Source organism: Cryptosporidium ryanae (genome assembly GCF_009792415.1).
Source record: "Cryptosporidium ryanae isolate 45019 chromosome Unknown contig_21, whole genome shotgun sequence".
Classification (NCBI taxonomy): Eukaryota; Apicomplexa; class Conoidasida; order Eucoccidiorida; family Cryptosporidiidae; genus Cryptosporidium; species Cryptosporidium ryanae.
This window is the reverse complement of record NW_027125551.1, coordinates 123427-138830: the sequence shown is the minus strand read 5'-3', so window position 1 is coordinate 138830 and position 15404 is coordinate 123427. Positions and strand designations below refer to the sequence as shown.

The following is a 15404-nucleotide window of genomic DNA, read 5'->3' as shown; positions in this document are numbered from 1 at the left end:
ATGACCATAATCTCTTGCATGCATACAGTGATTGCAAAATGCATGTGAGTAGCTTAACTTGGATACATCTAACTCTCTTTTTAATATTTAAAATCAATTGTTTTCAAATATGAATGCTTGTTTAAAATAAAAATTAGAACAAAATAAATGCGGAGAGTTCATTAGAAATTATACAGAAGAGTTGGCCTGCTCTTTCAGATTGGATTTGCGAGGAATTGTATTGTTCAGGACTAAGAATACCTAAGAGTGTGCGTGGCAATAATCTATGGGGAAAAGGTAAGTGTTCTCTTTGAATTTCTGCCTTGTCAGCGAAAAATATAAGTTGTGAATCTTTTACGGACTAGAGTGGAATAACAATAGATCCAGATAACAATGACTTTGGTATCAGTTTGTGCTGGGAAGGCAGAACAATTAGTAAAAATCTAAATATCCAAAAAAACGCTCATTTAACTAATTAAATTAAATGTGTTAATAGGAATTTTTGAGGCATCAGATGACGAGTATTTAAATTTACATGCGGCTGCTCTGGATTCAGAGCCAGTAGACCCGTTCAATAACAAGGATTTTATTATAACTTCCTCTTCAAGATTGGCAAGTCATGTTGCTAGGTTCGGGATTTATCAATATGTGAATAAAAAAAAATCAAATATAAAAAATCAGGACAGCGAAGATTATGACTTTGATAGACAAAAAAAAATCTCTATGAAAGATAGGTCAAAGAACAAGGAGAAAGACAAAAAAAAAGAAGATTTAAGATTAGATAATGAGAGTGGGGTGGACAAGAAAAAGCATAAACATTGGTGGAGTAAGTATTTCAGTAGACAAAAAAAGAAGAAAATTAACAGTAATAATTTGGGTGAAAATGGTAACAACGCCGAATCATTTCCATTAAGCAATAAACAGAACAGCAATTTTGAGTACTTAATTTATGGATCAGGCAACAAAGTGTCACAAGGCTCAGAAAGAAACGAAAAAGGCAGTTATTTAGACAATAACTATAATATTTCATCTGAAATCCGAAATAAACGCGAAGCTGATCATTCCCCTAGTTCAGTGAAAAGTGAAAAAAGAAGATTATTCAATTTGAGAGAACAAACAAATACAAATGAGTTAAATAACAATTATAATGGGCCTAATTATAATGGAAATCAAGTTCCGAATTTATATCCTAACCAGTTTTCTGGATCTTACATGCAAAATTGGAATGGTTATGGTCGTACTGATACAAATACATATGTACCGTTAAATATTAAAACTTCCGTATTTGCTGCTTACTTCGCAGCAGAACCTATTATCGTACATTTTTCTAAAACAATAGGTAGAAATAGACGTGTTAAATATGGTCAAGAGATTGGAGTGGCAGAAGCTTTTCCTCGTACTCTGAATAATGAATTGTCCAATATAATTCTTTCCAGATGTGATGGGACAATATCAATTATCTATCAAATGAAAGGAATGCCTATTCAGGCAACTCGAATGTTTCTCGTAATTACCTGCAATGATGGTCCGTGAACAACGAATATATCTTTAGTATTAACATATACAATCTTTATCTGAAATTAATAAATATTACACCTTGAGGATTCATTTACTTGTCAAACCATTATTCTTACTCCAGGATGTAGTTCATCATTTCAATCTCGTATTTAATGCATTTTTATGCACCAACTTCGTTTTTATCCTCTTTTCTCACTTTTATTTATCCCTTTTCTTATGTCTCCTTTTCGTTTCCCTCCTACGTCTGTTCCCTTGTTCGGGTGTTTTAAAGTTATCATAGTCGGTATTACTTGTTAATGATTCTTGCTCTTTTGAGTAACTACTTATTCTATTATCAACCTGTTTTTTAATTTTTAATTCTTCCTCACTATCAAAGACTACTGGAATATGATTAATAGTTGGTCTTCCATCTTTATCCAGTTTAGGAAGCTTCCCCAATTTGGGTTCTCCAGATCCCAAACCACCACTTGGTCTCATGCTAACGTATTTATTGATATCAGAATAACGACTTGAAGCATCTCTTCCTCCTCCAATTCCTTTGTAGTAATAATCAGGTTCAGTAACCAAATCGTCCCCAGGAATCAGCACTCCAGTTTCTGTTACACCCTTAATTCCTGGATGACCAACAACAGGAATTTCTTCAAATTCTCTTCTAAGTTCAGATGATTTAAGTTTGATGGAAAACGCGGAGCCAGAAATTCTATCTCTCTTGGACTGCGAAGCAGAAAAACCACCTCGTTCTATAAAAGGATTGTTGTCCATATTGGCCTTGACTCCAAATGCGCCTCTGACTCCCCCAACTGCTTTCCTCAGTCTTGCAGATTCTTTATTTACAGGTCTCAAACCTAGTTCCTTTCCTAGCGGATTTGAAGAACTTTCTCCAATAAAAACTTTATTTCCACTACCTCTTGTTGCCTTGGAACCACCAATGTGTGGTATCGCCCCCTGGAACCCGGGAAGTCCAATGAATTCTTTAGAAGGAACAAATTCACCCCCGAGTCCCCCCCTAGATGGTGACTCATAAAAAGCTTCTGCTGCTTTTCTGCAGTAAATTGTTGCATTCCTTCTCCTTTCATCCTTTGTTTTACCAAAAATTCTAGTTCCCGTCTCAGATCTATACTTTGCATTCATCAATACCCTAATGCATCCTTCAGTCATTCTCCTCATGCTTCCCATTGCTTCCGGATACAATTTTCTTGGTCTTTCAATTGGTATGTTTACCACAAACTTGCCTCCCTCAGCTTCACTTACCAATCTTATTAGTTGAGATATAACTGTCCATTCTCTATCTGCAAGTTTGTCATCCTTGTATTTATCCGCTTCAGACCCCTCCGCGGATGACACTGATTCTTCTACCTCATTCTTTCCGTTAATTAAAACTGGTTTCTTTTTCATGCCTTTCCTTCTAGCGTTTTCTCTTGGTTTCATTCCCTTTCTTATGTATTCCTCCTCAGATGGCGTTGTTGAAGTTGATTCTTCAACGTCCGCACTGCCTCCTACGTTGATCACTTTCGCTTCAACTAAGCTTTTGTAGTCTTCATTGGCCTTTTTAAATCTGTCTAAAACTCTAGGGGACAAGCGAGAAGATCTGTGTTTTGTCTCACTCCCTCCTTTTTGCCTCGTAGATTCATCTCCGATGTTAATTTTCCTAACTTTAGCACCCTCTCCAAAGTTACCCAAAGGTAGCAGTCTTTTGCCAGATAGCAAATCCTCTTCGTCTTCAGATAAAGTTTTGTCTTCCAAAGCGTGAACTCCCTTGTTTTTGTCCTTGTCAGACCCTGCTCCTGGGATTTCACTTATAAGAGTTGTCTTTGCAATGTCGGCAACATTCTCACCAAAAATGGCCTTCATATGCTTAAGTGTGTCTCCGGAGAGAACCTTTTCTGTTCTAGTGCTTGTTGGATGTAGTTTGTTTAACATAGACTCCATATCACCGCCCCTACCTGCATTGTGGTGCTTCCAGGGGTATTCTTTAGTTGGGGCCCAAAAAATGTTGTTTTTGTTTTCGCTACTATCATGAAAGTTGATTAAATTAGTCTCTGCTGCAAAAAGATCATCCATTATTTCTTTCCTCAAACTGTCTCTAAATGAATCGCTTTCTCCAATATTTTTGTTTATTATCTCCCATTTAGATGTAATATACTGATCCATATTAAAACTATTCAACTCAGGTACTTCTTCTCCTTGTTCTGGATACAATTCATATAGAGGGTCCTTTGGATTCGGACCCATTCTTGGCCTCGTTGCTATTAAATCATATATTATGGCGTTTTCTGTAGCAGATTTGTTGTCGTTCTCGTACTCAACATCTCCCCTTGCTTCATCTGTAAAGTACTTATAACAAACGTCTCTGCAAAACTGTAAAAGAGTGTTTCTGGAAAAGAATTCAAATTTATCCTTGTCTGATCCTTCAACTAATCCTTCTTTTCCCATCATTATTGCAGAAAAAAGTTCGTACGACACCAATACAAAACTGGCCAAGTGATTGTTTTCTTTGGAATTAAATGCTCTTTTGAGATCTTCACCTGCTATTTTTGGATAGGAGTTTTTAAGCCACTTTGAATCTATCTTCATCACTCTATTCATTCTTAAATATCTCTCCTCTGATATCCTCTTTTTGGCAAGTTCTATTATATGACTCCATCTTTTACTATAATCCAATCCCAAGGGGTTTTTCAATTTCAATTTTCTACTTACACTATCTAAATCGTTCATTGTTGAAATCTCCTCCAGGGAGTCTTCATCCAAGAGCTCGTCATCTGGATTCTCCTGAAACACGTATGTTGATGCAATCTCACAGTATTCAGATATTGTCTTCTTTCTCTCATCCAACTCCTGTGTATTCTTGGTAATGCCATCGCCCTCCACAGAGTCCGGAAAAGTTATTCTTTTATGTGTCGGAATGCTTGTGTCACTGTAAAGAAACTCCAAGGCTATTTCACACTGAGTCACAAATTCTTCAGGGTCGTAGCTACCATGAAACAGTGTATATCTAACGAACCCAGGTATATTGTCTATTTTAGAAATTGCTCCTATATTTCCCTCTGAATCTCTTAACTGATATTTTGAGTATTTTCCCAAATTTGATATTATACTCCACTGTCTATTTCTCTCAAACTCTAATATTGATCCTGGATAGCTGAATCCGGTTCCTTTAAACACGGAGTATCCTTTCTTATTGCCTATTTCCGAGAGTACATCCTCGCAATAAGACTTGATAATATTTTTATCTGTTTGGTCTTGATTTGATATGATTCTTGTCGCTGATAAAATTTGCTTTAGGCTTTTCACTTGTCTCTTTTCTGAATTTGAGTCCCAATCCTTATTGCCTTCTTCGTTTTCAGACAACAACCTGTGTATTACTCTCTCGCAATCCAGGGGAAATTCATCTTGGTCCTTGGAACCCAGCCAAAAATCTGGAGGTCTCAGTGGAAGATTTACGATTCTTTGTTGCTTTCCCATCAAAATGTCCACATACATTTGGTTGTAAATCGCTTTCCAAAGTTTCTCCCTAGATTGTGATGAAGTCGAGTCCGAAAAGAATCCACTTTCCTCTCCCGGACTCAAAAACCCACCCATCTGCCTCACTCTCTCTCTGACTTCCTCAAATAAATTATCAAAGTTTTCCGGCTCATTTAACTGGGACTGATGAAAGTAACTTTCCAGAAAAGACCAGTTGTCTTCGTTTAGGGCCCAACTTATGGCATAATTCAAGTTTACATTCTCATTCAAGTAAAAAAGTACCCATTTTCTTACGTCCATCTTGTTGCTGTGCATATACTTCAAGAATTCAATGAGCAAACCTCTATTTACTTCTCTTTCACTGCTTTTTGCTGAAATAACACTCCTTCTCTCTTCAGAGAGTTCATATCCATTATAAAAAGCATCTGAACAAAACTCTCTCATTACCACCCCCTGGTACTCTGGGGAAACTATCCCCCACTCCACCAAACTCTTCTCGTTCAATTTGTCAATGATCTTTACACAAGCTCTTACGAAGTCTCTTCTTTCCACGGGACCAGGAAATATGCTTTTTACTTCAGAATACTCTGGAAGCCAAATGATTCTTTTTATGCTTCTTCTTTTGTCCACTTCCAGTTGGCTCAGGATCATATTCCATTGCGAGGTCGCATCTCCAAATGAAAAGTGGATTCTTTCTCCGAGTTCCAACTCGTGTAATTCTCCATACTCCTTTTCGTCTTCGCTCTCAACTATTGAAAGAGATGTTTGGGGGTCCATTCTAGGATGTAAATCTATAATTCCGAGTCTCTTCTTTTCTTCAATAGGAAGGCTATAGTTAATGTTGTAGGCCTCATTTGCGACAGAAGTGCACCAATGCTCAAGCAAAGCCTTCTTGTCTTCCTTGTCAGTCATATTCGAGGAGAATAGCTTCCCCGAAATTCTCAGATTGTTCTCATTTCCACTTCTCCAAAGGTTCCAAACATAAGCGAAACAATAATCTCTAAACAGTGTTATTCTGCCTGCCCCCTTGTATTTAACCGGCTTAACAGGTCTCTTTCTGGGTAGACCAGTAACTATTGGTGCAATATTTGAATCTTGCTTTGAATTCCTAAAAGGATCGTCGTTAATGTTATTTGAAGCCCTGTACATTCTAATCCATTCAATTGCTCCGAAAAAATAATCTCCTGCTTCTTTGCACACTTTTCTGAATTCAAGATCAATCAAAGAGCCATCTTCTGTGTTTGTCTCCATTTTAGGTATTTCCCTATCAGGAGTAGAATAGTAGGTTTTAAGTCCCTCTAGACACCTGCTCTCGAATCCCAGTTCCTTTATCTCGTCCCTGTCGTCTTCTTTGTCACCATAAACATTAAATCTGGTGTTACTTCTCTCAAAGTCACTAGGAGGAACAGGATAAACCCAAAATATGTTGTTCTTTTGTTTTTCGCCCTGGCGAATGATAACCTCAACTACAGCGTTCCATTGAGAATCAGCATCTGTCTGTATCTTAAGCTGATTCTCAAGTGAGTACTCATCAAAAAGACCCTCGAAATAACGCTTTGAAGCTGCATTACAGAAATCAGAGAGAATTTTCTCACTTTTATCATCAATATTTTCGTTAGAATTCAGAGATCTTGACCTGAAAGACACGCTTCCAACGCCGTATAACTTTCTTATAATTCTGAAACAGGCAATAGTAAAGGTGGACCTTGAAAACTGAGGCATGTTCCAGTCTTTGGGGAGTTCTTCAGGAAGATGTGTTGGAGTTTCAATATTGTTTTTTAGATCCTCCCTATTTTGATCCAGTATAGCTTTCCACTGAACCCAACAAACCAAAGAAGGCTTTAAATTTGGAAATCTAGGGGTGTAACTATAACTCCCATCTATGCTTCCAAGTGAAAACTGTCCAGGTACATTTTCCAAGTCTTGCATTCCCTCGTAAGTCAAAGATGAATGTGGAGAGGCCTTGTAATTGGTAACCTTTGACTTATTCGGCGTAAAATCAAAGTATCCGGTGTTTTTAATGTTTGTTTGGTCTTCGAAGTCTTCAGCTCTTTTGAAGTAGGCGTTGGCTGCCATATGACAAAACTTTTCCAGTTTTGACCCGTCCAAATTATTAGATTTGTATCTAAAATGACCAGTTGACAAATATGGAAATACCTTACTCTGTATCAAATCAAATATTACTGAACAACAATTCTTTCTCATATCGTTGAATGTCTCTCCTGCATAATACCTGAAAGGAGAATATGGCCTTGGCTCAGGCAGACCTTCAACCATATTTGACCAAATGGTTGATTTTTGGTATATAACCTCCCATTGTCTATTTCCAAAATAAAAGTCAGCAGCATAGTTGCAAAATTCATGTAATACTTTTTCCTTATTTGGCTTTGCCAATGGCAATAGTTCATATCTAGGAGGACTCTCGTTCATTCCGTCCTTGATCAATTCTATACAAACGTTTCTAAGTTCAGATAGCTTTGTTGGCTTTACTGCAGAGTTAAACTTAAGCGGAAAGGAATTAGAAAAGATCTTAAATCTTTTCAGGTTCATACTTAAGTCCCTTTCCTTTTGTGTTACAATAGCTCTCCACATAGTCCATATTTCCGAGTCATCAACAACAGTTGAGTGGATTCTAGTTGCCAATATTGCATCTATTCCACCTTCGTACTCAAAATTATTATCTGATTTTTCCCCAATTCCTCCCTTTGGACATACCTCCAACTTTGTAGATGCAAAGGCAAAACTGTGATTTGGAAGTTTGTTTGGAAGGAAATTTGGGAGTTTTCTAGATGTTCCCTTTTGACCTCCAAAGCCTCTTGAGGAACTTTGTTTTGAAAGACTCTCTCCTAAGATTTGGAGGAGCTCCAAATTTGGATCTTTTGCTACAAGAAGGTCAGTTATGCCTCTCACCTCTCTGTTCCAATATAACTGCAGATCTGGGTCTCCTATTGCTGTCTCTGCATAACAGTAGACTGAAGCAGAAATGCAAAAGGTTGCACGCAAAAAATCAGCCTCAGTCTCATCTCCTGAAGGAGGTGTTATCACAGATTTATCTTCTAACTGCTTAAGAGATAGCACACAATTCTGATACAATGTCTTTGCATCTCCACATAATGGAAATAAAGAGGGATCTACGTCAGAAAATTCTGGAATGTAATTATATCTCATTCTGCCTCTTTCCACCTTCCATCCAACCTTGTCTCTCTCTATCTGTGAAACAATACAATCCCACTCCTCTTGTCTTTTTTGTGGACTTCTTGGAGCCCTGTCCAATAATATTCTGTGCGACAGACCTTCAATGCCTGATTCAGTGCCTGGTATCTTCGGCCCAATCTGAAGCGGAATAAGTTCCACTTCTTCTTCTATACTCTTCTCCTCCTTTTTATCTAATGGCTCATGTTTCTCTTCCTTACTAACAATTAGCTCTAGTGGTGGTCTTTGAGTAATTCCATCTTGCGGGATCATCTTCACTAAATACCTCTTTGGATCTTTAGCTCCATCAGTTCCTCCAAATCCATATGCCATCTTCTGCTCACTTTTTTTGAATTTGTTTTCCTTAACGTCATAATCGAGATTTAGTCCCATTAAACTAGCCACGTAATCATCTTCTTTGTAACCTGGAGATGATGGCTCTATTCCCAAACTCGAAATATCCTGTAAAGGAATTTTCTGCTCGGAACCTTTATGATTTGTAGGGCTAAAAAGAAGATAACTATTAACTCCCTTTTCTGCTCCAGGTAATGGCGGAGGTGGTGGGGGTTGAGGTGAGTTAAAAATGGAGGATGAAGACGAGGACGAAGATGAGGACAAGAATGATGTTGAGCCTGAGGAAGGCGATACATCATCTACAATATTTTTTTCATTTAAACCGTATGATTCATCACTCATTTTACTTTCTGATACAGAATATCCTGAATTTGAACCTATTTTTAACTCTAGAAATGATACCTCCAAGTTGACCCAATCAAATCCATTACCTTTCATTTTTAGTGTTTGAAATTTAGTTACTGTTATTGAATACCTGCATTTTTCAATTAAAACTAATATCGATATTATTACAGCATTAAGGACTAAAAATGAAAACTGGGATACATTAGTTTTCAGTGTTAGGAGCTTCACTCTTTTCTCGCCCATTTTCTCTTATTGACCTCGAATATTTGTGGATTCAAAGGTGAAATTTTTATTAAATCTCACCCTGTTTTTCTCGGGAAAATCTTTTGTTGTTCTATTATCTCAACTATTCTGTCTCAATTACAGAAATTTGTTGTGAGTTTGTTGGACCAACTTAAAATCTAAGTTTGTCTATTACATATATGAATTGTTTCAGTTGTTTGTGATATAAAAGGGTAAAAACCACTCCTTAATTATTACCTTATGAAAACGTTTTAAATCTATCTCTATCATGAATTCCTCATGTCATAAACAAACAAAAATAAAAATGAAAAGAATCAAGTCCTCATAAGCTAACACACAGTAACCATGTATTTTCTCGTTTCCTGCACCTTTTAACTTGATTATGGTATCAAACTGTCTCTTTCAACAAGTCACTTCCTTTACAAACCAATATAGTTCTTGTATTTTAACCACAACCACAAAAATGATAAAACAATGCTCTTCTGTTGTTTTTTATATTTATTTCAATATATTAAATTTAGATCTAGGGCTTACCCGCCCATCAAGGTTTAGTAAAAATGCAAATTGCCTTTGAAAGTGACTTGATGTGGGATTATCAATTTCTCAAAAGTAAGACTTGCTTCCCTTAAATAAACCATCAATCTAGACTTTGAGCTTTAAATCATAAAATTAAAAGCAAGTAACTTTTTTATAATATACAATATCGGATTTAAAAAAAGCAAGCATTTGTGACATTTATTGAGGCGCCAAATCTATTTAAAAAGCCTTGTGAGTACTCACACCTACCCTGGAAGCAAAAGTAGATAAAAAAACAAAGAAGCAAGTAAATAGAGGTTGCATTCTGGGATTAGGAGTTTCCAGAATATTTTACTTCTGGAGAAGTTAAAATGCATAACGCTGTTTTTGATGTGGGAGAAATATCGAAGCTAGACACTCAAGATGAGGCGAAAATCTCAGAAATAGTAGATGCATTGAAGGTAGTTGCGGTAGTAGAAAAATCCCAATCAGAGTCAGAGAGTATATCATTTGCTTCTGCGATAGAAGAGTCTGATATGGATCTTACAGAAGACTCTGATATTTCTTCAGAAACTTTTAAAATTGGAGTAAAAAAAATGTGCAGTCTTCCTCAAATTCCAGAAAGAAGTTTACAAGCTGAACAACCGTTGAAGAGTGCATCTCTTAAAAACAATGAAGCGAAGTTAAGATCTATTAATAATAAACTAAACGGTGTCGAAATAATTTCCCCTTTGAATCCTTTTACCCTGACAATAAGTTGTTTACTGTACGAGCCTGGAGAAGAAGACATAATTGAAAACGAGATCAGATACATTTACCTAAACAACATTCTTTCTGATACAGAGCAGTTATATCTTGCAAAGTTAAGAAGATATGCCAAGAACAATGGCGTTAAATTTCCGCATTCAATATGGCTTCAAGCACTCAGATTTCTGTCTTCTACACAATTTCATGTTCAAACTACCCTAGATGCGATGAAAAACAATCACTCATTTAGATTGAATGAACTTCCTATTCACGAACAGGATGTGTTTGATGATCTTAATCAAGGAGCAATCTATTGGCATGGAAGAGATTGTAAATATAGACCTATTTTAATTGTAAAACTAGCAAGGTTGGACGTTTTTGAAGGCGATATAGAAAGAATCCAAAGGCTTCTTTGTTTCTGTTTAGAATTTTTCCTAAAATATCTTCAAGTTGCTGGGAGAGTTGAAAACTGGGATGTTATTATTGATCTATATGGTAAGGGAATTACGGATTTACCAATACAAGTATTGAAATCGGTGCTTTCGCTAGTAAACACTAGATATAAAATGAGACTCTACAGGATGTTCATAGTAAACTGTCCAAAATTGATAAATGTTGTAAGTTCTGCTCTTCTTGCCGCTATTCCAGGATCCACAACCCGAAAAGTCAGGTTTATTGACGAACCTTTTTCTGATGAAATGACAGATTTAATCTCATCTGAACAACTAGAAGTAGCCTATGGTGGCACGTGTCCGGATATAAATGAAAATTTTTATCCTTTTAGGTTTTACCCTATGAATGTAGAAGATACAAAATTTCCTAATATTTATTCTGTTATACCAGTTGAGTACATAATTGGACTATCTTTAGAAATACCACCAAAGTTTGATAGCGGAAAGATTCCTTGGGTCAAAAACCTACAAAATATGAATTTTACAGAAGACACGGCAAGAAAACTTTCTACTATACTTGGTTCTAAAATTAGACCCGTCACTAACTTGGATGATATTCTAAACACCACTTCTATTAAATATAAATCATAAGTTAATCTGACAAATATTCTGCTGATGTTCTCATTTTTATTCATTAAAAAAACTAGTGCTTAATTTTTACTTTCTAATCCTTAATTTCTTTTCTTAAAACTATTGATTTATCGAATATATATTATTGTTCGTGAATAAAAATCATTGGATTTTTTATTACACAACTTTTTGCATGCACATCTATACGCATGCAAGACGGAATTAAAAGCACAAACCTAAGCATATATTCATTGAAAATTAACCGTCTAACTATTAATAATATTACTAAAAATAGTGTTTGAAACATATGAAAAACATAAAACCAAACGGCTGAAGATGTATTAAATTGAGAGGGAAAATAAACATGAAAGCAAGTCAAAAATAAATTAAGTCAAATAATTAACGGACAAATCAAAGCAATTTTCTAGAGAAATCTACCAAGTCATACAATCAAAAACTCAGACCATTTATTTTTAAATATTACAAAATGGTAATAGACACCAGACGTATCATGCATCCACCAAAAAGATTAACTTGAAAATAAAAAGGGTTAAAAATCAAATTAAGGTATTAAAAAGCGAGATTAATGTCAGTCTATGTAAGATGGGTAAGAAATGGGGAGTAAATGCAGTGTATATTTTGGTGTTAATCATATTAATAAACTCTTCATATTTACGAGGCGCAGATAATGTAGATCTAGATAATGCTTTAGTGGGAGTGGGAGAAATAGATAGGAATGAGAGAAAGCGACTGAAGAGTGACGCGTATATTTTCAGTGATAATATGCTACAAATTTCATCTCAGCTTCCGATAATAACTCCATTTGAATCACTATCGTTGATATGGACGTCTGTTTCTGAGGAAATAAAAATAGGGCACAAGAATGAAGGTGCATTGGTGTTTCTGTATCTTGTAAATCCGATATATCTATTACTCACAGAGGACAGTTCTGAGCTTGAAGATGCAAATGTTGACGTGGAGCAATTTAGGGAATATTTATCACAAATTGTATACTGTTTAATTCAGACAAAAAGCGAAGATTACTGTGAATCTAAAATCAACGAATTTATATTGTTGTTGAATGATCAAATAGTCAATGAAATACAGAAATTGAAGGAGACGGATTTGATTGGTATGGAAATATCACTCAGAATAAATTCTTTGAAGGCAGTATTGAACAAAATAAAGTATTTGCTAAGTAAGGAAAAGAGATCTAATAAAGATTGTAATGCAAAGTTGTATCCAATAAATGATAGTGAAAAATTACTTTATAACTTATTAAATATTAAGAACGTACTGGATTATTTTGTAGATTTGTGTCCAAAAATACCCTATATAAAGGTGTTGAATCCAATGAGAACACTATTGGATATAGTGAATAAGGATTGGGATATAGAGAAGAAGAACAAAGTAAAAAGTTGGTTTGGTAACAACACATCACCAATAAAAACAATATGCGATGAGATAATTTCTGGAATAAAGGAGATAACGACTGAAATAGACAGGTACTATGAGTCAAAAAACATTAAAAAACTGGTTATACTGACAGAAACAAAAATATATATTGATTCATTGAATCAGTTATGTACATATTACAATAAATATGTAAATAACGATAAAGAAGATGGTAATAACATACCAAACGAGCTGATTTCGATATACAACTTATTTAACAATGATAGGGAGAAAATAAGAACAAGAATGTCTAAAATATATGAAAATTCGAGAAAGGCCGTGGACATTAATTCAAATTTATGCACTATAAGTAGCGACAAAAAAATATTGTCCAGTGAGAACTTAACAGAAAATGAGATATATGAGGAGGTATCGACTACTTTGTTAGATATGATAGGTGGTTTTTTTACAGAAAATGTTTCGGATTCGAATTTGCAAAGATTACTGAAAAACAACTGTCCGTCAACAATTGGCTTGATTAATAATAACGTATTAATTAACGAGAACAACGAATTAACCGAATTAGGTACTCAAATAAAAACCTTAAGTTCAATATTATCCCTGAAAAGAACGCATTTAGCATCAAGAATGTGTTTAAAAATAAAAACTTTATCTAATGAAATAAGTTACACCAATAGAAGATTGATATCTATAAATAGGTTATTGATACCGGTGATAGTAGATTCGAGTATGATGGTGATATTACCAAGTAACGGTCATCTTTATGATAACAATAAAATTGATTACAAAGAACCAAATGATGCTTTTGAAGAGAACATTAGCAGCTCAAAAGCGAAGTTATATGTAGACCCAGATAAATCGTGTTCAATAAACAATAGCGATAAAATCAACTATTACATAAGAGAAACTATACAAATGTGTGGTATGGTGAATAATCATTCAAGTTTGTTTAGCTCAGCTATAAGAAAAATATCAAATACAAAAGTAATGGAACAAATAAATCACAAGTTAACAAAAATATCTCAGTCACAGATGCTACATGAATTTCGCGAGATAGCAAGAGACATAAAAGGCAGCAGAAGGGGTCACTTTCTGTCAGAAATAGGCAATTCTTTGTCTTTTTCGCTAAATCACTGGTATAACTACTCAAAAAGAAAAAGAAGATTGAACGAATCAAGAAGACTTCTTAGGAAAGCATTTTATTCGTATACTGCTTCATTGGACAATGTAAGATTGGATTTAAGACCGGAAGTACAGGAGGTGCAATACAATGTATTAATGATGGAATCTAGCGATATAAAGATACTTACGAGTGGGGATTTTGTGTTTTTAAATTCAAAAAAAATAAGTAATAGTTATAAAAAAAAGTATTCCAAGCACACATCGAAAATAATAAGTGAATATTACGGTTCACATACACAAATACTGAAGGATGATTTCCAGATAAGCGCTGACAATATAAAAGAGTTGAACTCTCTGATAGACTATGATTCTAGTTTGCACAGAGAGGAGTTGGACGCCGAATTGGAGCAGAATGGGGAGCTATATGGCGAAAGCAATATGGTTAAAAACGGCATAACGAATAATAACAGGAATGAAAGCATATATAAAAACAGCGAAAGCAGACAAAATCTTCAGAGTTACGGGAAAGACGAAAACAACGAATTTGATCATCAATTTAAGATTAATGTGTCGGAGAACAAAAAGAGGCCATATGTAGCAGCTGGAGACTCGCATTTCGTGGTTTTGGGACGTGATTCATCATCCTTTTCCCTATGCAAGTGCAGAATTAGGGGAAGAAAAATGGGAGAAATGCTCCAATTGTTCGTTGATTTACTATTTCAAATAAGAAATACCGATGTGAGAATAACGGGATATGATATGCTATCAGAATCTTTAAAAAAAGCAGTAAGACAGACGTTAATAATAATAGTTTTAAATGAATTCGCTGTGAATTTGCTGCCTAAAGTGAGAAAAGAAGGGTATCAAAGATTTTATAGAATGAAACACTCAACTCACAAGGCACTAAGAACGAGAGTAAAGAATTTCATCAAGGAGATAAAAAATGACACATATAAGTTATCAATAGTTTTATCGACTCTTAACACGCTGTTATTAACAGCTTTTAATTATTTTAAATACGATTCTGAGTTGGATATATTGAGGAAGGTACTTCTTGGTGTAGATGTATATACAAAGCCGGGAAGTGATGAAGAATTTTATGCACAGGATAATTCAATATTAAAGGTGAGCGAAACGATAAGGAGGAGCGCTATAGAGAAGTTGATTGGTGAGTTTTACGTGGGTAGAATAAGGAGGGGATTCGGTTCGCTTAAAGATACAGTTTTAAAAATGATGAATCCAAAACAGATAATAGGACTTACAAAAGCGTTTAAAATGGATTCTGAAATAAGAGACATTAATTTAATAGTAGACAAGTTGTACTTGTTTCTCAAAAATATAGGTCCCTCCCACAACTGTATAGGTATCACAGACGGTCAAAAATTGGAATCATTTTATTCACTCTGTTGAAACCAAACAGGTTGGAATTTTATGTTTATTCCCACGTGACTAGTAAGTGGGTCTTTAGATGAACGGAACAGTTTCGCT

The 15404-nt window shown here is 35.2% G+C and overlaps 4 protein-coding genes across 4 annotated transcripts; 3 read left to right on the top strand and 1 right to left on the bottom strand.

The window, feature by feature from the left end:
• Window positions 1-38: 38 nt before the first annotated feature.
• FG386_001209 (uncharacterized protein) lies at window positions 39-1512 on the top strand (the record flags this gene model as incomplete). The annotated part of the gene is made up of 3 exons (XM_067340602.1): window positions 39-44; window positions 138-276; window positions 476-1512. The coding sequence occupies 3 exons, from the start codon at window positions 39-41 to the stop codon at window positions 1510-1512; spliced, it is 1182 nt and encodes a 393-aa protein (XP_067196670.1).
• A 183-nt stretch (window positions 1513-1695) lies between these two features.
• Window positions 1696-9093, bottom strand: FG386_001208 (uncharacterized protein; the record flags this gene model as incomplete). Its single annotated transcript, XM_067340601.1, has 1 exon — window positions 1696-9093. The coding sequence occupies one exon, from the start codon at window positions 9091-9093 to the stop codon at window positions 1696-1698; it is 7398 nt and encodes a 2465-aa protein (XP_067196669.1).
• An 887-nt stretch (window positions 9094-9980) lies between these two features.
• Window positions 9981-11399, top strand: FG386_001207 (uncharacterized protein; the record flags this gene model as incomplete). The annotated part of the gene is made up of 1 exon (XM_067340600.1): window positions 9981-11399. One exon carries the CDS (start codon window positions 9981-9983, stop codon window positions 11397-11399), a length of 1419 nt encoding a protein of 472 aa, XP_067196668.1.
• Window positions 11400-11981: 582 nt separating this feature from the next.
• FG386_001205 (uncharacterized protein) lies at window positions 11982-15326 on the top strand (the record flags this gene model as incomplete). Its single annotated transcript, XM_067340598.1, has 1 exon — window positions 11982-15326. One exon carries the CDS (start codon window positions 11982-11984, stop codon window positions 15324-15326), a length of 3345 nt encoding a protein of 1114 aa, XP_067196666.1.
• Between the last annotated feature and the right edge of the window lie 78 nt (window positions 15327-15404).